The sequence below is a fragment of the Zootoca vivipara genome, chromosome 14, assembly GCF_963506605.1.
Source record: "Zootoca vivipara chromosome 14, rZooViv1.1, whole genome shotgun sequence".
NCBI classification, from domain to species: Eukaryota; Metazoa; Chordata; class Lepidosauria; order Squamata; family Lacertidae; genus Zootoca; species Zootoca vivipara.
Genome location: NC_083289.1, coordinates 14,087,804 through 14,112,894, shown reverse-complemented (window position 1 = coordinate 14,112,894; position 25,091 = coordinate 14,087,804). Strand labels below are relative to the sequence as shown.

General features: G+C 40.8%; 1 protein-coding gene across 3 annotated transcripts; it reads left to right on the top strand.

Moving 5' to 3' along the window:
* The first annotated feature begins 1,825 nt into the window (after positions 1-1,825).
* COPS2 (COP9 signalosome subunit 2) lies at positions 1,826-24,505 on the top strand. Of its 3 annotated transcripts, none has more exons than XM_035131699.2 (13): positions 1,826-1,909; positions 8,945-9,058; positions 10,196-10,273; positions 12,533-12,658; positions 14,186-14,275; positions 14,373-14,450; positions 15,551-15,725; positions 16,328-16,506; positions 16,605-16,657; positions 17,289-17,386; positions 18,628-18,710; positions 20,748-20,806; positions 21,531-24,505. In XM_035131699.2, the coding sequence occupies exons 1-13, from the start codon at positions 1,856-1,858 to the stop codon at positions 21,673-21,675; spliced, it is 1,332 nt and encodes a 443-aa protein (XP_034987590.1). In that variant the 5' UTR covers positions 1,826-1,855; the 3' UTR covers positions 21,676-24,505. The 3 variants fall into 3 exon arrangements, with proteins under 3 accessions (XP_034987590.1, XP_034987589.1, XP_034987591.1); XM_035131698.2 differs by having other exon boundaries at positions 14,165-14,275; XM_035131700.2 differs by lacking the exon at positions 1,826-1,909 and adding an exon at positions 1,983-6,304 and having other exon boundaries at positions 14,165-14,275.
* The last annotated feature ends 586 nt before the right edge of the window (positions 24,506-25,091 follow it).

Sequence of the window (25,091 nt, the reverse complement as noted above, 5' to 3'; positions counted from 1 at the left end):
ATCCAGCCCACGGACAGTCTGGGAATCAGCATGATTTTACATGAGTAGAATGTGTCCTTTTATTTAAAATGCATCTCTGGGTTATTTGTGGGGCATAGGAATTCGTTCATATTTTTTTCAAAATATAGTCTGGCCCCCCACAAGGTCTGAGGGATAGTGGACCGACCCCCTGCTGAAAAAGTTTGCTGACCCCTGGCACTCTATCACTTCTCCTACCTGGGCAGTTATCTTTCCACAAGGGCCAACATTGATGCCGAAATCCAGCATCGCCAGAGCTCTGAGAGTACAGGTTTCTCTCGAATGAAGTGCAGAGAGTATGAAGACCGGGACATTCACAGACAAACCAAAATGCTTGTTTACAAAGCTATAGTACTACCAACCTTACTGTATACTTGTGAAATGTGGACCACTTATAAATTCCATCTCCAACTCCTCGAAAGATTCCATCAACAGTGTCTCCGAAAATTTTTGCACATCACTTGGGAAGACTAATGCCAGTGTACTGGAAGAAGCAAAGATCACCAGTGTCAAAGCAATGATTCTTCAACATCAACTTCGTTGGACTGGTCATGTTGTGTGGATGCCTGATCATCTTCCAAAGCAACTACTCTATTCCAAACTTAAAAATGGAAAGCATAATGCAGGTGGTCAACAAAATAAGTTTAAAGACTATCTCAAAACAAATCTATAAAAATGTAGTCAACAAAGTAAGTTTAAAGACTATCTCAAAACAAATTATAAAAATGTAGAACTGTATAAGCACAGACAACTGGGAAACACTGGCCTGCGAGCGCTCCAGTTGGAGAACAGCCTTTTCTAAAGGTGTCACAGGCTTTGAAGATACTCGAACTCAGGACGGAAGGGAGAAACATGCTAAGAGGAAAGAACGCTTGGCAAACCCTCACCGTGATCAACTCCCGCCCAGAAACTTATCTCCCCACTGTGGAAGGACGTGTGGATCCAGAACTCGGACTCACTGTTAAAACCGTGTTCATGGAAGACAATCTTACTCTGCTACCCATACAAGTGATTAGCAAAGAAGACTGTCTCTCAACATAACCCACCTCACAGGGCTCTTGTGAGAATAAGATGGGTAGAACCATGTAAGCCATCTTGAGCTCCTTGGAGGAATAGTGGGATATATACATTTAATAAACAAACACCGACTACACCTGCCCTACAGAAATTCAGCAGGCGCTTTTCAGCCTCTGCAATCGCAGCTGCTCAGTTCACGCTTGCCCTGCTTTCATGGCAAGGCACGGGAAACCCTGTCCTTTAAAAAAACAGTATTGTGTTGTATTTCATTTCATTTTATTTATTGTTTTCCATTTTTATTTCATTTTTTCATTTTATTTTATTCCGGTAGTCCTAACTACAGGAGACTACAAACAGCGTTCGCCCTTGAAAAGACAAGAGAGGGAAGGAAACGAAAGGGCGAAATGCATTAGGTGGGCTGATTCAACCACGCAGGAGCAGCTGCAGCGCTCGCCGAAGCGCCTCCTTTCTCTCGCGCCTCTGAGGCCTAGTCAGGCCCAGCCGGTTGCTAAGGGCCCGGTTGCCAACCACAGGCCTGCTGGTGCACCCTCGATTAGGCTCCGTGCTCGCCGCGCGCGATAAAAAAATCCCCTCCCCTTCACCCCCACCCAAACAGAGCCGACGGGGGCGCGCGCGCCGCCGAAATTCCCACCCCCGTCCCCTGCTCAGGCCGAGAACAGAGTCACATTGAGGAGGAGCCGCGGTGGATTGTGGGAGAGAAGAGGGGCCGGCCGCAGCCTGTTTCTCCTCCCTCCCCTCCGCCCCTTTCTTCCCCTCCCCTCCCCTCCCCCCTCCCCCGCGCGCGCGTCCTCCGGCCAAGATGTCTGACATGGAGGATGATTTCATGTGCGATGATGAGGAGGACTACGACCTGGTAAGGCTGGGGGGGGGCCTTCGGCGGGGGAAAGGGAGGCTGGCGCCCGGCGGCGGGGGGAGGCCGAGCTTCCACGCCGGGAGGGGTCCTCCGGAGCCTCCCCTCGACTCCCTCCGGGGTGCTTCCCTCGCCTTCCTTTCAAGTGCAGTGACAAGGCCAGCCCTTCCAGGGGTTGGGGGTGGGAAAGTGGGGCAGACAGAGGAAGCTCGTGAGTGGGGATAGTTCGAGGGGGGGGGCACCTACCTTCTCTGTGTCTCACCCAGCCACCAGCACCACCCCCAGCCCAGTTAGGAGGTGCAAAACCTGAGGCTGCAGGAGTAGGCCCTTTCTCGGGCCCAGCGAGAAGTCTGGGCCCCCTGTGGGTTAAAGAACCGTTTCTTTGGATTTGGAGAGTCAGGGACGAAAGGGCTTAAGGGGGCCCTAGTACTGTTTCCCCCCCCTTAAAATACCTTAACATCGAAGAGGAGGGAGCCAGAATTTGCCCCTTTCGGGTGCTTAGGGGTGATCGCTGTGTCTGCCAGGGTCAGCTCAGAGGAGGAGGTGAGAAACGGGTTAGCACACAGATGCAGTTCAACTGGGATACATTGCAGTGGGAAACAGGCCTTTTCTGTATAACGCTGGTTACTGCTTTATGTGGTGTTTTTTCCTTTCATTTTTCTCCATCTCCTTTTTTCCCCCCTGAGTGTGTGTGTACACATGTGTGTTTGCAGTATGAATCGGTCTGTGTTGCTGAAAGGGAACTCTTAAAATTTGAGGCAGTGGCTAAATGTAATAGATGTGATATTGCTGTTTTTTAAAAAATGTTTTGAAATGTGTCGTGCATCTATTTGGGTCAGGATATATGGACTATTGTGCGCTCCTTATCATTTGTGTACTTATGATTACACAGAGGGAAGGAGTTTTGAAATTTTCATAGAACTGTGTAGTTATTTGCCGCCTGTGCAATGAAGTTCTCCTGTTTTAATATAAAAAACACGGAATACTATTAGATTGCCATCCTATGCACACTTGGTGGGAATCAATTTCCAAGAAGCCATGTGTAGGATTGAATGAAAAGCCATGCTTCTTCCTTTTAGCAACAGCTTATGTGTAATGTCAGTTTCTACAACTTCCTCATGTCCACATATTGTGAACTTACTGTTTTCTTTTGCCCTTTCCAAAGAACCATTAGAACAGAGAAGAAATTATAAGCATACTGTAGTCTTAATCTCAAAACTCTTGACTGTCGATGTGTATATTCTCACATCTATAAAGCATTCAGAACACTGACAAATATGGGTAATATATTAAAGCATCCTGTACAAGCCCTGCCAAGGGGGATAGGGTGACAGTTATCTTGATAGTTCACAAGGTCCAGCTCCTGGCGTGTCAAGTTAAAAAGATCTCAGGCAGCACAGCTAGGAAAGGCACTTGTCTGTGACCTTGGAAGACTGCTGTCAGTCAGCATAGACCACAGTAGATTACGTACACCTTGATGTATGATAGTCACAGGTTTAGCATTATTATAAATAAGGTTTCTGTCAGTTTATAACTTTTTGACAGATATGTTTACGAGACAGTCCAGTGTTTAAAATTTGTTATATTTTCCCGCTCCACAACTTTTTTGTGCAAATTGACTTGATTATGGGATGAGAACGGAACACCTTTCCCCCTGTAGAATGCAATATAACATTTACTTACAGAATTAAGGAATTAGTTAAGATATCCAACAACCATGCAGTGCATCAGCACAGATCAGGAGCTAGTGTAAATTAACACAGTTTAAGTGTAGTTGAACTTTTCCACTTACACGAAATTTTACAAGTGCTTTTTTCAGAGAGCTGAGCAACCTGTGAGATATTGCTAGACTACAACTCCCATCATCCCTGGCTGCTGATACAAGTATCATATTCACTATCCAGATTTGCAGGTTGAGAAGAGTTTTGAACTGACACAGAATTTTAGTTGGATCAATGAACAATCATTCAAACTACTGTAACGTAGCGTGCTGAATGGATGATTACATTGTGAATCAAGCAAAGAAAGCAATAGATGCCTGCTATACAGGTCCCTTTATAAATCAGTGTAGGAAACCTGTGCCTCTTCAGATGTTGCTGGTACACAACTCACATAAGAATATAAGATGAGCATGCTAGATCAGTCCTGTTGCCCATTTTATCCAGCATTCTGTTCTCACTGTGCAACCAGATGCCTGTGGGAAGCCTACAAGCACAACATGAGCAGAACAGCACTCTGCCTACCTGTGATTTCCAGCAACTGGTATTCAGAGACATAATGCCTCAGAGCATGGAGGTAGAACATAGCTGTTATAGCTAGTAGCCCTTGATAGCCATGTCCTCCCCTTGCCAATCCTCTTTTCAAGCCATCCAAGTTGGTGGCCATCACTGTCTCCTATGGAAGGAAGTTTCATTATTTAACTATGTACAGCATGCTTTGTGCAGGGGGCACAGATTGTTTTTATTCATGTTCCTGCAGGGTTAACAGCCACTTGCCACGATTGCTAAATAGAACCTTCATGTGCAGAAGCAGTTTGTCCTTGAAAACCAGGTGCTGGGGCAAGCAGGAGACAACTGTCTTTTTAATGTCGTATTTATAAGCTTTCAGAAACATCTACCTGGGCCTTGCTGGAAACAGTGCTGGACCTTCTGATCCAGCAAGGCAATAATATTTAGAAGCACACCATGCTTTTAAATAAGCTTCAGACCACTGCTTCCTGATACACTCTTTCACACCAGTAGCTTTCCCCCCCCCCCAAATACATTAATCTATTGTCCATTTCTTCATAACTTTTACCTAGTCCAGGAAATTGTGTTCACAGGTAGCTATGCTTGTTCCTGAAAAGCTGCTTCCCTCTCTCCTTGCATTGGAGATAAAAGTTATCAGCAAGAGAGCACCAGTCACTTGTTAGGTAGGTGTAGTAGCAGTGGAAAAGCCCTCCTCACTTTCCCCCTAACACAGCATGAACTGAAAGTATATTGGATAGGGAGAACTAAGCATGTTGTTGGATGGCATTTATTTTTCTTCCATGCAATTGACTTTTCTTGCCATGTTACAATACATGAGGACATAGTTTGGGTGTGTAGATGTTTGCTGTAGGGTCATTATAGTAGATAAAATTATTTGCAAGACAGGACTTCAACGGGTTAAGAATCCATTTCTGTTTACTGGTGATGCGGTGATGTACCAAAGGGATATTTGATGCTGTCCTTTCGAAATGGAGGAGGAAACTGTTTCTCAATCGCAGCGGTTGGATTCTGAAATAAGTATTGAACATCAAGTGTGTGTATTTGCCCTCAAAAGGTGGAATTTGCATAGTAACAGCTTTGCTTTCCACAGATCAGTGAGCATGCTTTAAGGAAAACTACATTGCAGAGGCTTTTAAACAAAGCTATACAAACTTTGAGTCATTTTACATATATGACTTTAAAAAGCAGTATACTGTACTTCCCAAAACAAACTGACATTCATCGGATAACACAAAACTTTAAACAAATGATAAAGGAGCTTGTAAAAGCATTAAACAGGAGAATAAATTCTAATGTTAATGTCTCTATCAATCATGATTTGCACAGGTTTGCATAATGTTATCTTCAGAAAAGGGATGAGTTGATGGCTTTCGTTCCTCTGAAATGTGATAGATAGTGCCAATATGCATTGGCTAAATTTATGCCTAACTTCAAACCCTTGTTCCTGTAACTCTTCCAGAACACCACACTTTGCCATCTGCATGCATTCAACTTTAGTCTTCATCCCCAACCAAAACCTAGCGCAATACCTAGATGTGTCTACTCATAAGTAAGTCCCACTGAGTTCAATATGGGTGTAGGATTGCAGCCATAGCGTGTAAAACTCACTTTGATGCCTCTTTCTCTTTGTTGTCTGAACTTCTACACTGCTGAAATCTAAATTTGTAATCTCCTTTTCACAGGGATCTTTATGTTTTGCTTCTGTTTCTTTGGAAAGTTCACATACACTTATAGTTCCACATTAATAACTAGTGAAATGTTTGTTGCTACCGGTGTGGGTGGGGGTTGTCCATTTTGAGAGAGGGATTCTATCAGGCATCCCCAAACTCTACCCTCCAGATGTTTTGGGACTACAATTCCCATCATCCCTGACCACTGGTCCTGTTAGCTAGGGATGATGGGAGTTGTAGTCCCAGAACATCTGGAGGGCCGAGTTTGGGGGTGCCTGGATTATATATTTAAAGAGGTGCACCATGCCTTCCTGCAGAATCCTTGTCACCAAATTCTAGACAGCTAAGGATGGAGGGACAAGATTTTAACTTTCTGTAATCGTTTGTGTAGGTGACACACTTTCTTTTCCCAAGGAAATGAATGTCAATCATGCCATTATAGCAGAAGGTAAAAGGATGCATTCAGAGACATCACCAGGGTGAGAATTGAACCTGTTCCCCCACCCCTGACAACTGTAGGCATCAAGAATTCATCCTCTTTCTATCTGGTTTTCCACTGTGAGAGCAGAATGGTAGATTTAAAAGGCTTTTGGTGTGATCCAACAGGGCGGTTACAGCAGGTTAATGGTTAAAGATAACCATATGTTCTGCATATGCATGGCTAAGTTATGGTGAAAGCTGACAAGAGAAGATAGATTAGGGAATTTATACCAGAGAACAAGGAAGAGAGAGTGAGGGTGTTCACTCCCAATATTTAGGATATTGTATGTGCAGCAGGTATCCCTGTCTCTGATGAACTTGACTTGTGCAAGAACAGAATGAAATACTGTAATGTGCAGAGTAAACTGCTACCAGTGAAACGTAATACATCTTTGCTCTCTGAATATTTTATGTATTCCTTTTATGTTGTGATTGGACAAGGGGCATGCTGACATTTTAAAAATGCCCAGGTTTAGCTCCCTGGCAACACAGCAGCATGTGAGGTTAATGCCATGTGCATGTGTTGATGACTTGGAGTGACGCTGCATGCTGAGAATGTCTGCCTCTTTCGGGCCATAACTTCACTTACTGTTCTTTTTAAACTTCTCAATCCACCAAACTGTCTTTGTGTGCCTACGCCTTCATGTTCATGGAAATAAAACTGAAGGTTGCCTTCTCAGGCTTATACTTCTAGAGAGAAATACTCTTGTGAACACAAGCACAAATTTGAGGTTGGGTGTGTGCACTTGCCTCAAGGTTCAACCTGATCTGTTTCAGAGGTGCTATGTATCTTACCAGTGCAACCGAATTAGATCTGGTAAAAATGAAGCTGTGCTTCTCCCTACCTTGCACTCAGCCCTCATTCACTAAAATTCAGAATCTAAAAATGGCTATAGCTTTCCCCCCTCTCTTCACAAATGAAATTTGCAGGTATAGCAGCTCCTTCAGAGTGAGTTAAGCCTGCCAGATTGTAGACAGATACATCCAGGGGTTTTCATGCAGGTCACCTTTATAAAGTTTGGGTTCTTTTTACACTTTCAGCCAGAATTGGAAGCAATTTGCAGGCATGGTTACATATTTTGAGGGATTGGAGCCTGCTAAGTTTCATAATGACAGCTGCAGTAGTTTTCCTGTTGGGTGCAATAGGAATTGTAGTGGGAAAGGGAGTGGTAGCGGGGAAAAGGGCATGGATCCCCAGGAACATCTGGTGTGGGGGAATTGTTACCTCAGAATTTGTTGTTGGGGAGTGGGCTTTTACACCCCCCCAAAAAAATACAGTATATTCCTGCGTATAAGACTACTTTTTAACCCAGGAAAATCTACTCAAAAGTCAGGGGTCGTCTTATACGCCGGGTCATATTTCTTATACAGTGAGTATATCCCAAACTTTATATTTTAACTGGAAAAGTTGGGGGTCGTCTTATACGCCCAGTCGTCTTATACGCCGGAATATACGGGTAGTTTTTTTGAGGATATACCCTCAACTCTGGGAGAAAGTGATTTCTCCATGGACTTCCATGTAATTTCATTGTACACAGGTTGTACAATGACAATAAAGGTATTATTATTATTATTATTATTATTATTATTATTATTATATTAAAAGGGAGTGGTGGAAAAACAGCTTCTTGTTGCACACACACACACACACACACACACACACACACAGCAAGGACCGTGTTACCCCAAGCTTGAATCTTGAATGATGGTGATGGGGCTTTTGTGCCCCACTCCCATGGATTTTGGGGGATACATTGGAATTCTCTTCATTGATTTGCAAGGGTGGGGGGAAAACAAATGAAGTATTCAGCCCCTCAAAAGGGATATTTCCCTATACAGCTTGATTTCATTTCTCCACGATGTGGTGGGAACAACAGTGATGTATTTTTTGTACAGCCAAGGCTGCAAAGTGTCTTGGAAGTTCAAGAAGCCCCAGGTTTGACTGAAGACACCTTGTTAATGGTGAGATATGACTCAGAAATGTGAGAATCTTCCCTGAACTAGTCCAGTTTGCCTCGTAATTCAGGGTACACAGCTGATGCACACTATTTTGAGGTAGTAACAAAAGATAACCCCCAGTAGTCCCTCAGAGACCAGATACTATTGGTGGCTTGCATTAACAACTTCCAGTTAACAACCATGGGTCTAAAACAGGTCAGGGATGATGGGAATTGTAGTCCCAAGCATATGGAGGGCCGGAGTTTGCTCATACCTGGTCTAAAAGAACTGGAAAACATGCCTGAGAACTCATTCTAGTCTTTATTGCTTCACCATTTCGCTCACAATTCAAACAGTTATCTGTGCAAAGTAGCTATGCGTTATGATTCTGCATCAACTGTAGGATCATTTTCCCTTTTTCTAAAGCTAAAGCTGTTACTATTTTTGGCTGGAATTTCTTTGGAGTAGATCAATAGTGTACTAATATGGACTGCTGCCCTTGCATCTCAGGATTACGTGTACTTGTATTCTGTTTGAAATATTTTTTTAAAAAATGTAAATACTGTATAGCACTTCTTAAGTCAAACCGTAGCAAAGTAGGTTATCTGTTCCCCCTCCCCAACCCCCTGTTCTTATCACCAAATTGCTTAGTATTTTTAATGCTTTAACCTGCATTATTGCTTTCCACCCTTTGAATGTAGGAATACTCTGAAGACAGCAACTCTGAACCAAATGTGGATTTGGAGAATCAGTACTATAACTCTAAAGCCCTGAAGGAAGATGACCCCAAAGCAGCGCTCAGCAGTTTTCAGAAGGTTTATAGTTTTTTCTTTCTTTATATTGGTCCACATGTTACTGTGTTAGTTTTATGATGTTAGCCGCCCTGAGCCCGGCTCCAGCTGGGGAGGGTGGGGTACAAATTATTATTATTTTCCAACTAAATGTTTTCCTCCAAGTTTGTAAGAGCTTTCTGATCTATGGTGGCCTGATGCAGCTGTAACTCTGCCCATTAGTCTTGGGACATTCCTCCTCATTTCATTAGCCAGTTATGGCTAATGTTTTGCTTTCTAACTCTAGATATTATCAAACCATAGTTTGAAGCAGGTTTGCAAAATGTGGTCTGGGCTAAGCACTCTTAGAGTCAATGTCAGTGCAGACATGGGCATGGTTCATATGTCATGTTAAACCATAGTATGGCTTAATGCAAACAAGGAGCATGCTGCCCAAAAGTTTCCAGGGCTCCTCCCCTGCTGCTGCAGTGCCACAGACAGAATAAGCCTAACTTACCATCCTGTCCAAACCCATTGCTTGGACAATACCACAAGCCAGACCCCTGCTGGTTTCATCCACTTATGCACTACTCTGGTGGTTTCTTGATTATATTTGCTTGTGATATGACTTTTGAAGTTGTTAAAGAACATTAGTGTCAGAACATAACACAAGGGAGAAACTAATACATATGCTTTATTTTTGAAATCTCAAGGTCTTTTTAAAATTATTATTTTTCTATAGCAGAAGGTTGATCAGGATCTTCTAGCAGATCTCTGGACGGCCCATTCATGTTCTAGAGTACAGTATATATAAATTCCAGTGCAGCCTAACTTTGAATACTCAGTAATAGGTCTAGAATTCTTGAATCGGTGACGATTCCAATAACGCTTGCAAAATTGGATTGGATGGGATTTTTACACAACATGGTAAATATGAAACATCACAGAATCAGCAAAATAGTGGGGAAAGAGTGAGTTCTTGATGAAGATTTATCTATGTCTTTGACCATCACCAAGCTATCAAGATAGACAGCAGTGGGAGTTAGTAGAATGACAACATTGCAAAAGCATTTCCAGACTGCTTTGGTAGATTGTTAAATAGACTTCAGCATAAATTTTAATGAAATTTACAGATATCTAGAAAAACAATTATCTTTGATTTATGTGGTTGTTTTTTTATAGGTTTTGGAGCTTGAAGGTGAAAAGGGAGAATGGGGATTCAAAGCATTAAAACAGATGATAAAAATAAATTTCAAATTGGTAAGCTTTATACTGTTTTTCCTTGCTATTTTTCTGTATTTGAAATTAAACCACATACAGGTGAAACTCGGAAAGTTAGAATATCATCAAAAAGTGCATTTATTTCAGTAATGCAACTTACTATTTTTAATTTTTCTTTTAATTTTAACAAATGCTTTCTTTTGGAAATTCCACAGTAATAAAACAAATAGTTACAATAATAAAAAAATAAACACCGCTATTACATGTCATTAATTACATTCCATTTATAATTGACCCGCCTAATGACAAATAATTACAATTACAACAAATAAAGGCTTGACATATTTTGCTTTGCATGACATGCATCTATCTCATATATTGCGTTACTGAAATAAATGCACTTTTCGACGATATTCTAATTATCCGAGTTTCACCTGTAAGTAGGGCAGCAAGCCACTTTTATAAAATGGCAATCTTCCTCCTTTCATTTGCTTACATGTACCCAAAAGGTACTTCATTGCTGATATAACTCAGCATTGCTGCAGTTGCCACAAGATTGCTTTATAATGAATAAATTAATAAATGCATATGAGAGATTTCCCAAACCAGTATATTTCTTGTAAAAGTGTCTGTATTTCCTTTTTTTAAGTAAAAAAAGTTGATGCCCTCTTCAAACTAGTAATAAACTCGTTTTCATATATACTGGCATTACAGTCTATAACAGCAAACCTTATCATTGTAAAAATAATAATGAAGCTTCATACCTGTGGGTCTTAATGCATTAAAGGTACATAGAACCTGTTTCCATCTTCCTTAAGTATCCAGTAATATCCTGTAGGGAGAAGTATCTTGAAGTCTCAGACTGCGTAACACTTAATGTTTGATTTAGCCTTATGTGAATGAGACTTGAGCCTTCTTCCCCTCTCCTGCTTAGCAGCCAGAATTAGATTATAAACCTTTGCTTCCCGTTTTAACTTCAATTTAGCTTATGTCAGAATGCTAAAGAATGGTTTTTACTGAAAAAAACCAACTTCATACATAATGGTTTTAAATTATCTTGTTTCAATAATCTGTGGTTAAAATTAATCACAGTTTAGGGTTCAAATGTAACATATTGTGGGAAATGGAAACGAACTCCTGTGCTGTTCTCACAACCATAGAAGGTGGGTGGGTGGGGATTGCATGAGCCTAAGGCTTGTGCACGTAATGCTATACCAAAGTTAGATTGAAATTTTCTTAGTGCAGTGGTTACATTTAGAACTTTGAGGGAATGACATAAGGACCACATGCTCTACTTGCTTCTCTTCACCAGGTCACACATACCCAACAGACAGAAAGACACACACACACACAATGCTATTTCATGGGGTCTTGGCAAATGTCGGATCCAGCAGAATTAATTTGCTTGGTTCTATATGAGTTTCCATTTATTTATACAGTGCTTTTCAGCACTGCAAAAACATTGATCTAAGGCATGGATCCTTCTAGATCTTCAAGATTTTTACATAGGATGATGATAACAAAATTATTAACAAATCACAGAACACACAGGTGACCTATGATTGGATGTTGGTTTTGTGGGAATCCCTTGTAAAAATGTTGAGGACACAGAAAGATCTCTACCTTGGATCCAGGTTTTTTCCAATATGGTAGCACTGGGCAGCATCAGATCTGTAATTTTCATAGTTTTGTTCAATGGAGACATATCATCTATGATTTGATTATCTTCATGCAGGGAGAGGGAGACCATGAAAAATTGAAGTTTCAAAATGATCCATTTTACTGTGTGCGTGTGCCTTTTTCTCTCTGTTGACACTTGTAGCACCCCACTGTCTACCCCCTGGTCACTCTGTTTTCCTCCTCCCCACTTGGTCACTCCTCTTTCAGTTTAGCTGCTGTACTAAGTTTTGAAAGCACATAGAATTCAAAGAGTATTGCTTTTACAAGATTCCTCCTCCAAGTTCATGTCTTCGAGGAAAAAGGTAGCCACCCTCGCCACATTTGCAGGTACCCGGGGAAGTTCAAGAGTACTGTTGCACCCGCAGATGCCTCATTGGTAATCCTCCTATACAGTATTTGTGTTACGTAATGTCATGTTCTTCTAAAACATCTAAACTAAATCACTCCCACTTTTCCAGCTGTGAGTAATGTGCTCATTCCAAATGTATGCACCCTCTGTGGTTTTAAAATTGCACACCTAGTTGTACATGCAGTATAAACACTTTTGTGTGATTATTTTTGAATGCCACTAGACTCTGCTTCTAGTCCTAAATGCTTAGCTGTTTTTTCCCCTTGCAGACTAACTTTCCTGAAATGATGAACAGATATAAACAACTATTGACATACATACGGAGTGCAGTTACAAGGAATTATTCGGAAAAATCCATCAATTCGATTCTTGATTATATCTCCACTTCCAAGCAGGTTAGATTATCCTTCCTTCCAAATTCTAGGTTTTGCACCTTTTTAAAAAACTACATTTGACAATAATTGCACTGTTGCCTCTTGCTAGTCTCTCTCTCGCTATCAGTAAAATAGGTAGGGAAGAGCACTGAGTTAGATTTATGATTTAGAACTGCAGATTTGCACTTCTAAATTATAGAGAATTTTTTTCTTGTGAATTTTCATGGACTGACCCCCTGTGTGCAATTTAATGTCACCTAGTGTCTCAGGATGTCGTATGAACTGTACTGAACTGACATTGGTGTATCAAGATGAGAGAGAGAATATGGGGATTTCAACAGAGCCCTATTAGCACTCATTGATTCCTTAACAGAACTCAGCAAAAAAACAACACAACACACCCTAATCTAATATGTAACAATGCAGTGCTCTGTTTCTCTCCGCCCATCAGAAACGTGCAGGCTGTTTAAAAAAAATGCTGAAGAATGTTCTTGGAGGGGTTCTGCAGAAGGCCATGAAATCCTTGGGCCTTCCATCTTCATTGTTGCTCTGTCAGCTATACTTCAACAGGACAGTTTCAAAACACTTATCTCAGTTTTAAAACAGTTGGCATCTGCATGTACTAGGTTTTCAAATCCCTGCCTGATTGGGTTTGCTTCTGAAAGTTGGATTGCAGAAGTATTTTGGTTCTGCCATGAGCTCTGTGTGACTTGCTTTCAAGGGCCGAGTTTTCTCGGGTCAGGAAAAGCTACCCTGGCCTGTGCCTTTCCAAGACACTTTGAAGAGCTGTTGCTGAGATTCGTAAATGATAAATAGCATGACATAAGAGCTCTTAGCCGAAACCCAGAGCCTTTTGAGAAATCACTATTTCTACTTTTGCAGCTAGAGAATAGCTTGAGCTATAAATCTCCCATCCAAACGACTGACCAGGCATAGGCAAACTCCGGCCCTCCAGATGTTTGGGACTACAATTCCCATCATCCCTGACCACTGGTCTTGTTAGCTAGGGATGATGGGAATTGTAGTCCCAAACATCTGGAGCGCTGGAGCTTGCCTACGGTATGCCTGGACTATACATTATTCTACTTTCACTACTATGGCTGCTCTGTCATCCCTGGTGTCTGATGAAGCAGCTGATTAGGTTCCAACACGAACAGTAGACTCAGTTTAGTGAGGGCCAAAAGATGGGGAGAGGGGAGGTTGCAGCAGCTTTATTCCCATAAAGGGGGAGTGGAATCTACAGCTTTCAGAGAAATTGAGAGCCCAGGTGAGGGTACATAATTATGCCCAAGAGAAATGGTGGCACTTCTTAACTATTAAGCAGAACTCCTTGGGAAAGATATTGGAAGTTATTATTTGTTAAGTTTTTCTCAATAACAAAACTATGTATGTCTTAAGTAGATGTTACAATGTATAAGTTGTTGATTTCTTCATCTGATGTATTATGTACTGTAGTTTAATCTTGCTCTTTGCATATGTTCATGTTGACTTTATTAACAGACACAAATTTGCTGTTTACAATTATAGAATTCTGATTTTTTATGCCAGATGGATTTGCTTCAGGAATTTTATGAGACAACACTTGAAGCTCTGAAAGATGCTAAGAATGATAGATTGTGGTTTAAGACAAACACAAAGGTATAATGGGCAATGGGGATTTTGTTTGAAAGTAATTTTTTTAAGTGTGTGTTTAGAACTCACAGTGTGTTTTTAAAAAGCAACTTGTTGTTTACAGCTTGGCAAATTATATTTAGAACGAGAAGAGTATGGGAAACTACAAAAGATTTTGCGCCAGCTCCATCAGTCATGCCAGGTATGTTACAATCTATTTTCTAAACTGTTTTCAAAATGTTGTTGTTGTTGTTGTTTAGTCGTTTAGTCGCGTCCGATTCTTCGTGACCCCATGGACCATAGCACGCCAGGCACTCCTGTCTTCCACTGCCTCCCGCAGTTTGGTCAAATTCGTGTTCGTAGCTTCGAGAACACTGTCCAACCATCTCGTCCTCTGTCGTCCCCTTCTCCTAGTGCCCTCAATCTTTCCCAACATCAGGGTCTTTTCCAGGGAGTCTTCTCTTCTCATGAGGTGGCCAAAGTATTGGAGCCTATGTTGTGAGTTGCCTTGGGACAACCCTAAAAGGCAGCTTTTCAATACTGAAGTAAATAAAACACCCAAAACTTGATAATGAAGTGGTTTGGCAAGCACCTCTGGAGAAATGTTTCACAGTGATTGTATCACTACTAAGGTCCTATATTCAGCACTACAAATCTAAAGTCTTATAAAGAACATACCCCAATACAAGGCATCATCCCCTTTCTGTCTCTGGTGAGTGTTGCATAGAAGAATGTGCTACAGAGATGTGTGCCAAGTTAGTTTTTCAGATGCCCTTGAAGATGATCCAGAAGCATTTACTAGTTCCGAATTCTGTTGCTGGCGATGTCAGGACTCTGATAAGTTGTTCATTTGCATTGGTTCCCAGTGTGTTTTTGAAGCCCATCAAAGATACTAGTTAAGATCAAAGAAGCCCTAAATAGCCTGAGTCACTATATCAGCTTACACATGGAAATAGAAATTAGTTTTGTAATTGTTATGGTTTGGCAAAACAGTAACAGGCTACATATTGTGCTGATTTTTTTGCTTTATGCATCTACATTCAACTAATGTGATCAGTAACAAATGGTGACTATTTTTTCTGTCCTTTTAGTAAGATTAGGGGTTTTTTAAAATGTGTGTTGATTTTTTAATCCATGCAAGACACTACTTCAGTTTTCTGTCCCAGGAAAGCTTATATGGAATGTGAAATAATATTATGCTTTAAGTTCTGATTATATTTAAGAGTGCAGGTTAAGATTTTTATGGAGAAGAGAGTCGTAATTTCCCAATTTACAATGCACATCTTTCTTCCTTTTTCTTAGACTGATGATGGAGAAGACGACCTTAAGAAGGGTACTCAGTTATTGGAAATATATGCTTTGGAAATTCAAATGTATACAGCACAGAAAAATAATAAAAAACTTAAAGCACTATATGAACAGTCATTGCACATCAAGTCTGCCATCCCCCATCCACTGATCATGGGGGTCATCAGAGGCAAGTGCTGTTTACATTTCGTTATCGGGTCACATAGCATTTGTCTAATTAGTTCACTGCATTTACCCTGTATTTTTCCATTGCATAAAGACAGGTAGTTAAAATCTGAACATCTTTTGTCTGCTTTTATATTATAAAGGATTTTATTGGATTGTACATGATGCAGGAAATAATGTTTTTGTAGGAATGCATCACTTCCTTGTGTATAGATGCAAATCCTAGCATATTGTTTGCTCAAGGCATATTCCACAACATAATGTTTCCGTGATTTGAAGTTTTCTATTTGGAATAATTCCATCTGAACAAATGTATTTATAGTAGGGTGGTGTTTTTTTAATGTAACAGTTGAATCTTTGCCCCAGGGTCGCAGTGTCCTCCTTTAGTTCTCTTTAGAATGTGTGCTTGGAGTAGGTTGTACAATCTGGAAGATCACAAATGAAGTTCTGTTATTTGGTGTGTTTGCCCTTTGTCAGAATTAGAAAATAAAAGGTCATTTCTAGAAGTCCTGTTGGTATCCATATTGAAAAAACATAGCATGCTAGATGGGATATGCCTGGTAATTTTAAGACAACAATATTGATATTTGCTTGTTTTTCTTTCAGAATGTGGTGGTAAAATGCACCTAAGAGAAGGTGAATTTGAAAAGGCACATACTGATTTCTTTGAAGCGTTCAAGAATTATGATGAATCAGGGAGTCCAAGAAGAACCACTTGCTTAAAATATTTGGTCCTAGCAAACATGCTGATGAAGTCTGGAATAAATCCATTTGACTCTCAGGAGGTACAGTTGTCAGTTTCTTACTGCTTTTATGAAGGCAATTAGCATAAACCTTTTAGCTGGTATCTAAATATGCTTATTGTTGTTTTTGTCCTGTTCAGGCAAAACCATACAAAAATGATCCAGAGATTCTAGCAATGACAAATTTAGTAAGGTAAGAGCTAGTTTCCCTTAAGGGCAAAGCTAGAAGCAAATTTTAATCTAAATTATCTAGTGAGCTGTAGAAACAAACTCAAAAGTTGATGTCAAAATTACCCTTAACAGAAGAAAGTTTCCCAAATCTCAGATTTTCAAAATGTGCTGAAGGCATACACACATTCCGTTTTACTGTAAATGAGATTGCACTGGATATTAAAATCCTTATTCTCTGCATACAGGTCAGGAGCCGCAGAACCATTCAACTAACCCCAGGCCCTATGAAAGCATAAAAAAATGTGTGTTTATCAAACACCAATCCTCCCCCAATACCATATGGCAAGCCATTCTTGAAACTGAGAGGACTTCCAAATGTAGTTTTTATTGTAGTGGTATGGAGGTCTGCTGCTGTAAGAGAAATACACTCACTTTGCCCAAGCCCTCGGTCATTCTTACATTCTTAGCCATTTGAATACTCACCTTCAGTTTCTGTTGATCCTAGGAAATTGGGGTGGGGGTGGGGGTAAAGCTCACTATAGATATTGTGTTCACCTCTTGTTTGGATCATAGCAATCAAATTCTGTTATCTGTTTTCTTTCCTAATTGACTAAATTGTAATACAGTGCACATGCTCTCTTTCTCACTTGAAGTGCCTATCAGAATAACGACATCACTGAATTTGAGAAGATTCTGAAGACAAATCACAGTAACATCATGGACGATCCCTTCATAAGGGAACACATTGAAGGTATAGCTGTGAAGAAGTCTTGTGATTTTAGCCAGCCCGAGCTCCTCATCCATGTCCACAGTGTATAAAAAAAAATCCCTTCTTTTGTAGCGAAAGCTTGAGAAAAATGTAACCAAAATAATAATTTGTGCTAGATAAGGCTGAATAAAATGATTTTGCAAAACAAAAATTGGCAGGAGTTTGACTGGAAGAAGAAAAAATAGATTTTAAGTATTAACAATTTGTACTGGCCGCTAAGTAGCTTACCTGTGTTGGGTTTGGGAGAAGGAACCATACCTTGCAGCTTCATGATGGTACAGCAGAAAGAGTCTCCCTGATTATCTGTGAGACTAAAGCACTGTCCCACACAGCCGTTAGCTGGTGGGCTGGAGTGTATTGGACCTCGTTGCCAGGGAAACCAGGACATACTCTGATCCTAACCACCAACATTGGCAATCCAGGAGACATCTGCCCAGTTGCCAAGAGAAACAAGATTGCGGCAGGGGGGCAGTCTGGGCTGGAATAGAGCAGAGGGAGCATACGTAATTCATCACTGAAGCTTTAGACTAGCCTTTCTCAACCTTGAGTCCCCAGGTGGTGTTGGACTACAACTCCCATCATCCCTAGCTAGCAGGACCAGTGGTCAGGAATGATGGGAGTTGTAGTCCAACAGCATCTGGGGACCCAAGCTTGAGAAAGGCTGCTTTCAATGATGAGTGGGAGGGGTGGCCCAGGGAGGAAATAAAGTGTGACTAACCACCTCGCCTTTGACCCAATATATCATGGGGCAGCCGAAGGTATAGGGCAACCTTTGTGTTACAGTTGTGATGTTATATTTCTCTGCAATTAGAGCCCTGGCCTCTAATGAACTATACTAACAATCAGTATCCTTTTCAGCTCAGTGTGTCTTGAGTAGCTGTTAACAAAAGATTACAGGAATTGAACCTGGTGACATTTACTTGGGAAACTTTCAGTTTGTACTGGTTATTGCCCAGTTTGTTTCCAAACTGAGCTACCTTTTGAGTTAGGGGGAAAGCCTTCAGAGCATTTAAATACAGTTGAATAATTTGTTAGTTTGGTTTAAATTTCACACAAATTCCCAGCTGGAAACGTCATTTGAGAGTACATTCTTAGGGTTTGATATATGCATCTATAAAAGTGTAGTGATCACTAGATATAAAATTAGACCTATGCATTTGTTTTTGTCTAAAATGCTTTCATTGTATTCATACAGTAATTACATTGCTTTTGTTCTTTTCCAGAACTTTTGCGAAACATCCGAACACAAGTGCTTATAAAATTAATTAAGCCTTACACAAGAATACATATTCCTTTTATTTCTAAGGTATTTGAACATACTGTCTCCAGAGGATTACACTTAAAACTGCTTACAAAAAGAGGGGAGAAAAGCTGCATCTTGATATCTTTTCTCATGGAGGCTTTAACAGCTGGCCAACTTGCTGCTTCCCTTCCAGATGCCAGGGTTGTGAGAGATGCTGTAAATCCCAGAGGAGCACAGCATAAGTTGTGATACTGGGTTGAGATGATTTTTTTTGGCTCAAATGTTATGGTTGGAGGTCAGCAAAAGGAGCGGCTCAAAAACCGATTGCAGTTTTCTGTGGGAAGAAAATTCTGTTAATTTGTGCAGGCTTACCTATTAGTGATGTGACACCCACCCACCCACGACGTTTGTTCTTTCTTGGCTTGCCACTGCTACAAATGTCAACGGCAGCAGAGTTTCTAGCCACTCCCACCTCTAGCAACTGCCCTCTTTCACCCAGCAGTGCATGATGCTACACCATGTGCAATTGTTTCAATAGGGCATTCTGGAGTGAAATGGGTGTCTGCCGATATTATGGTTGTTACTTGCAGCAGGAGCAAACTAGAGAAATAACAGTGGGAGGGTCTGGTGAATAACAGTCGACTACTGCCAACTCAAATTCTTTTCTGTATTTGCTATTCTTAAATGGAGGGGCGGGGAGCGGCAAATTTGAGACCAACACTGCTATTGGATGCACATTCATCTTCCTCACAAACTTATGAAACTACATCCATGAAAGATAAGTTTGAAAAGCTGTGGTCAGTGCCTTCTAACTTCTCAAAAGCCAAACAGGAGGCTGAAGTGGAATTGCAGCGGGTACAGAGGCCTGCACAGCTACTTGTTCTTCAGTTGAGCTGGCAAAATCAAAATTAATTAGGCAGATCTGGTTATTTGCACAATTTATTACAGAATTCAGCTTTCACTGGCTTTTTTTAAAATGTGAAAGGCAAAGCCATGGTTTATGCTAGCTAGTTGAAAGTCCATGCCATTATTGGAACTTCCAGATATGCAAAAAGAAAAACAATGGTACAGTTGGACCTTGGTTCTCGAACATAATCTGTTCCGGAAGTCCGTTCGACTTCCAATACGTTTGAAAACCAAGGCGCTGCTTCCGATTGGCTGCAGGAGCTTCCTGCATTCAACTGGAAGCTGCATTGGACGTTTGGCTTCTGAAAAACTTTTGAAAACTGGAACACTTCTGGGATTTCAGCGTTCGGGAGCCAAAAAGTATGAGTACCAAGGCGTTAGAGAATCAAGGTGTGACTGTATAGAGTGGCTTTTCTTCTTTCTTTCTGCTCAGAATTCAGCTTCATTGGTTTCACTCCGGTCTCCATGGTGCAGCAGCCTCTGGGTCATAATTGGTGTCAGTAGTCTGTGGAAACCATGGTTTGCAGTTCAGCTTCAAACACTTTGGTTTAGATACATTTTAAAATGTATAGCTAAAAAACATGATTTTGCATTACATCTGAACCCAGCCCCTGTCCCTCTCAACAGGCTGACCTGTACATAGGTTTTACTATTGCAAGTAAAGTCAGGATAACTATAACTGATTCTGCTGTTTGTATTACAACTTTCCTACCGTTTCCTTGACCGTCATATATACCCACTGCAACTTGCATCTTTCCTCAACCTGGTGTGCTCCAAACGTTGCTGGATTCAAACCCCAGATAGCACGGCCGGATGTCAGGGTGCTGGAATTATAGTCCAAGCATTTTTTTAAAAAAAACACACAAACATTTATATTCAAAAGTTACAATACAATAGTCCAAACTTCTTGAGGTCACAAGGTGGGGAAGACTTGTTTATGGTATTGAGCTATAAGTGCGCTGCCAGCAGTAACCCACAAGGCTGCCTCTAAAGGCTTTCATCTTCTAATCCTTCTTTTCTGAATGCTTCATCCTTCCTTTCCCAGTGATCATACTGGTATTGACATTATATATTTAGTCTACATCAACTTTACCCTTGCGTTCCTAGATAAAGAAAAAAATTGCTTACTACCCAAATTGCTTACTACCCAATTGATATTACCCGTTGATATTTAATACCTCTTTTCTCCCTTAGGAGTTAAACATAGATGTAGCTGATGTGGAGAGCTTGCTTGTGCAGTGTATACTGGATAAGTGAGTATTTTCTTCTTTTCCTTTTTGAGTACTGAATATTTTTTAAAGGTTTATAGCAGGGGTGGGGAACTGGATTGGGCCAGACCCTTCCCTCCCCCTGCTCCCAGTGTTTTTGGTGCCTGCTAAAAATATTTTTATTTAGACAAGCCTATTCAGATGCTTAGGAAGTTGAGGTACTGGTAATTATAATCTGTTTGAGTATTTTAACTTTTGCATGTTTTAAAGTACTGTTGTAATTTTTTTCTTTTTATGTTTTTGGAAATAGCTATTAGGTTTTTGTTTTTAAAAATAATAATAATCAAGCAGTGTATAAATTTTATGAAATAAATAATAAAAATATCCTACTCATATTCAATAAATTAGGAGTGTCCCATGGACTTGCACACGCCTTGTTAATCCCACCCTTCCCTTTTGGACCCTCACCAGGGTTAATTTGAACCAGGGACTATTAACCATAGTTAGTTTGCAAACTTTGCTACAAAGTTTGTAGCATTAATTTAATTCCTCTACAGAAAGAGGAATCGAGGGAACCAGAGATGTCAGGAGGGAGGGGAAGGACGCCATGAGCCCCCTGTTGTGCTCTTGACCTCCTGGCCATGAGTGGAAACACTCTTAAATTTGCATCAGCTTGTGTTGTCTGGAACATTCATAACTTTGCACCGACCTGTATTACCTATGCTGTAGGACGCACTTTAACACTTTCTTGTTTTGTCTCTTGCTTTAGCACTATTCATGGCCGAATTGATCAAGTCAATCAACTCCTTGAGCTGGATCATCAGAAGAGGGGTGGAGCACGGTATACTGCATTAGATAAATGGACCAACCAACTAAATTCTCTCAATCAGGCCGTAGTCAGCAAGCTGGCTTAACCAACAACAGGCAATTACAAAATGTACTTAAGGCAACAGCGCAGTGATGTAAACCTTAAAAACTGGGAATGGCAAAACTACTGTCGGTTGGTGTGCCCTGAAATTATTGGAGTTAATGGCAGAAGTGCTTTTTTGATCAGCTGGTTTGTGTTTTGCTGCTGCATTTATCCCAAGAAAAAACAGCTTTAATCTCCAGAAGAAAACCAAATGCCACGGGATTTATGCTGTGTTGACATCTTGCCCTCACCACGCAACACCCTAATAATTTGTCAAGGGGCAACAGAGCGAAGGTTTTGTTTGTCATGATTTTAAATACACTGACACGTTCCTGTTGGTTTAAATTTAAACATGTTTTACCTGCAGAAAAAAGAAATCTCACAAAAAAATAACCTGCAATAACTTGAAATGCATACCCCTTTTGAACACTTCCTTTTTCTCATGTATAAATCAAAATGTTTGCTGCATTTTGCAAAATGTCAATTCTCCAAAAATGTGTCCGTATATTTCTGTACCTGCAGTGTAGTAAAGGTTTAGAAGAAACCCCGTAATTATGGTGGCATACTGTCACTTAGGTTTCAAGCAGCAAAAATAAACAGTGCAGTTCAGAAATTGTACAGTTTTTGTTTCTTGATGTGTTTTTCGTTATGTGGCTGGCTTAGAGATTCAGGGAGAGTGTTGTTGCTTTCTGTCTGTATTTTGAAAGCACTCTGAAGGTCAGGGGCACCATCTATGAAGCTCTGCTGCTAAACAACTGCAATCTGTCAAAGGGGCTTATGTGAAACTTCCACACATGCCACATTTTCTTAGTGCAAGCCTAATACTGCCTGCTCCGTGGCTAGTCAGTCAAGAGCACTCCACTGGCATCTTCCCTTTCAGTTTCAAAGAAGAATGTTCTTGCTAACCATAGTTAGGGTCAAACCACATTTTGCAGCTGGAGTTGGAATGGGTTTGTAGACTGGCTGAACTAAATTTAATTAATGAAAATACAAGTGCAGATGTAATCTTAACCATATTAGCCAGGCATCCCTAAACTTCAGCCCTCCAGATGTTTTGGACTACAATTCCCATCTTCCCCAACCAACGGTCCTGTTAGCTAGGGATCATGGGAGTTGTAGGCCAAAACATCTGGAGGGCCGCAGTTTGGGGATGCCTGCTATTAGCTCTGAAACTGAAAGGGAGGTGGGAAATATCCACATTGGGTTGCAAACCTGTGGGATACGCTTGATTATCTAATGTGATTAGGTAATTGTGCAACAGTTTAGCAGGCTGCACCTATTAACTTAAATGTTGCACGCGTGTTTAAGTATTACTCTTTGGTATTTATATGCAAATGCTATTGATCAAGCATTACCAATTTAACTGTTTGCTAATGTACAACCCTTTCTTAAGAGTGTCATAGCCACTGTTTTGGCACATTGCAGAACTGGATTTTTAAATCTTGGATTTAGATAAACATGGGCTGTGGTTGATGGGATTGCTCAGACAAGTGGTGCCAAATGGAAGTTTGTGGTTTTACTCTTTTTAAAAGAAAAGGGGGAGAAACTATAAATAAAAACTGTAGAAACTAAGACCAGCATTCAGGAGTCATACCTGATGGCTATGGAGTCAGAATTGGTCTTTTCATGAGGATTTCTGAAGTGGCAGGCAGGTGGACTACAGACAGTTCTTTCACAGCCTGCCAATAGGAAGCAGTAGAGGGTATTTCAAAGCATTATTGCAGCTGAGACTGTTAGGTTTCCATATGGAATCTGATAGAATATGGTTAACAGAAGTAAAACTTTGAAAATGAGTGTTGGTTGGCTTTTTGTTCTTTTCATAGTAAATTCCTAGAATTTAGGGGAATGTGGTTGTGGAAATATTTCTGAAAGCCTGCAGGGTGTGTCCAAAGATGGAGTTTTTGTCCTGCCTGCCCTTGCTTCTCCTCCTCTTCCATGTCCTGCAGCTGCTTCCCATTCTGTATCCTTATGTCTTCCCTTTGTACTAGCAGCACTGGTGAAAGGATAATCCTGGTTCATACATTTTAGCTGTCTTGTGAACTTTCCCTTCCACCCTCACATGGCATCCCTTTTGAGAACATGCTGGATCAAGCAAAGTGCTGTTTTATAACACGATGTCTCTAAGAGGAGGAGCGCTACAGGTGATATGCCTACCAAGATTTTTTATTTTTTTGCAATGATGTCCCTTGCTGATTTTGTTTTTTTAAGCTACCGCAGTCTTGAAAATTGCAGTAGCCATGTGTACAGCTGCCACGTAGAGGCACTGTTGCGTTCGAATGTTGCCTCCGCATGATGCTGGCTAGAAGCTCACTGGTGCCTTCATGTGCTATAGGGCATGTGAGCAGGACCAAATAATTTCTTACTGCTTGTATAACACACTATATAGTAGTACATTCAATCCCCTAGGCCAATAGCTTTCAAACTTCTGCCATGGAAATCCTGAATGTTGCACAGCATTCTGAAATAGGTTCTAGTGCACATTAAGCTCTCAAGAGGTGGTACTGTTCCACATGAACTGAAAGTACATTCTAGAAGATGTCTTAACAAGGGTTCCTGGAACACAATCACAATGTGAATGTCTCCTCCCCACTCTTTAAAAAAACTCACATAGGTAACTGTGGGGTTGTTTGTTTGTTTTTTACTTGAGCTTTAAACAATGAGGATTTTATTGTCCAGGGCTGAATTACGTACTGTGTATCCAAATGGATTTCCCCACCTCCTTCCATTAAACATTATGCAAATCTGGGAAATGGCTTGTCATTTTAGGTAGGAGCCAAAATTTATGTCTGAAATCAGGTGGCTAGCTTTCTTTCATAGATGTTAACAAGGAGCAGCTTTCTATACAAAAGTAAGGAACACCAACATCCTTTGAAACAATATCCAGCATGTAAAAGGTCCCAAGTTCATCTCTCTATAGCAGTGCTCCCCAACCTTTTTATCGCCGCGGACCAGTCAACGTTTGATAATTTTACTACGGCCCACTGAGGGGGGGCCGTTGATTGTTTCGTGGCCCACCGAGGGGGGGCGTTGATTATTTATATTTTATTTAGATTGTTTTGATTTAATAATTTTAATTTAATTGTATTTAATGTTCCTTGGGCGGCCTGGTACCAATTGATCCACGGACACCGCGGTACCGTGGCCCGGGGGTTGAGGACTACTGCTCTATAGGACTGAGAAAGACCCATCTGAAAATTGTGGCGATGTATTGCTATACCAAGTATCTCCTGCATCAGCCTTTGTCACCATGGCATCCGTGATGAGAACTATAGTCATGTATGTATGTATGTATGTATAGAGGGGTGGGTGTGGCAGGTGTCCTACCCATTCTATAGCTAGGGCTCATGATAAACTAAAGGATATTTCAGCGCCAGTGCAGTCCAAATTCTACAATCCAAATTATGTGCCTTTTTATAAATT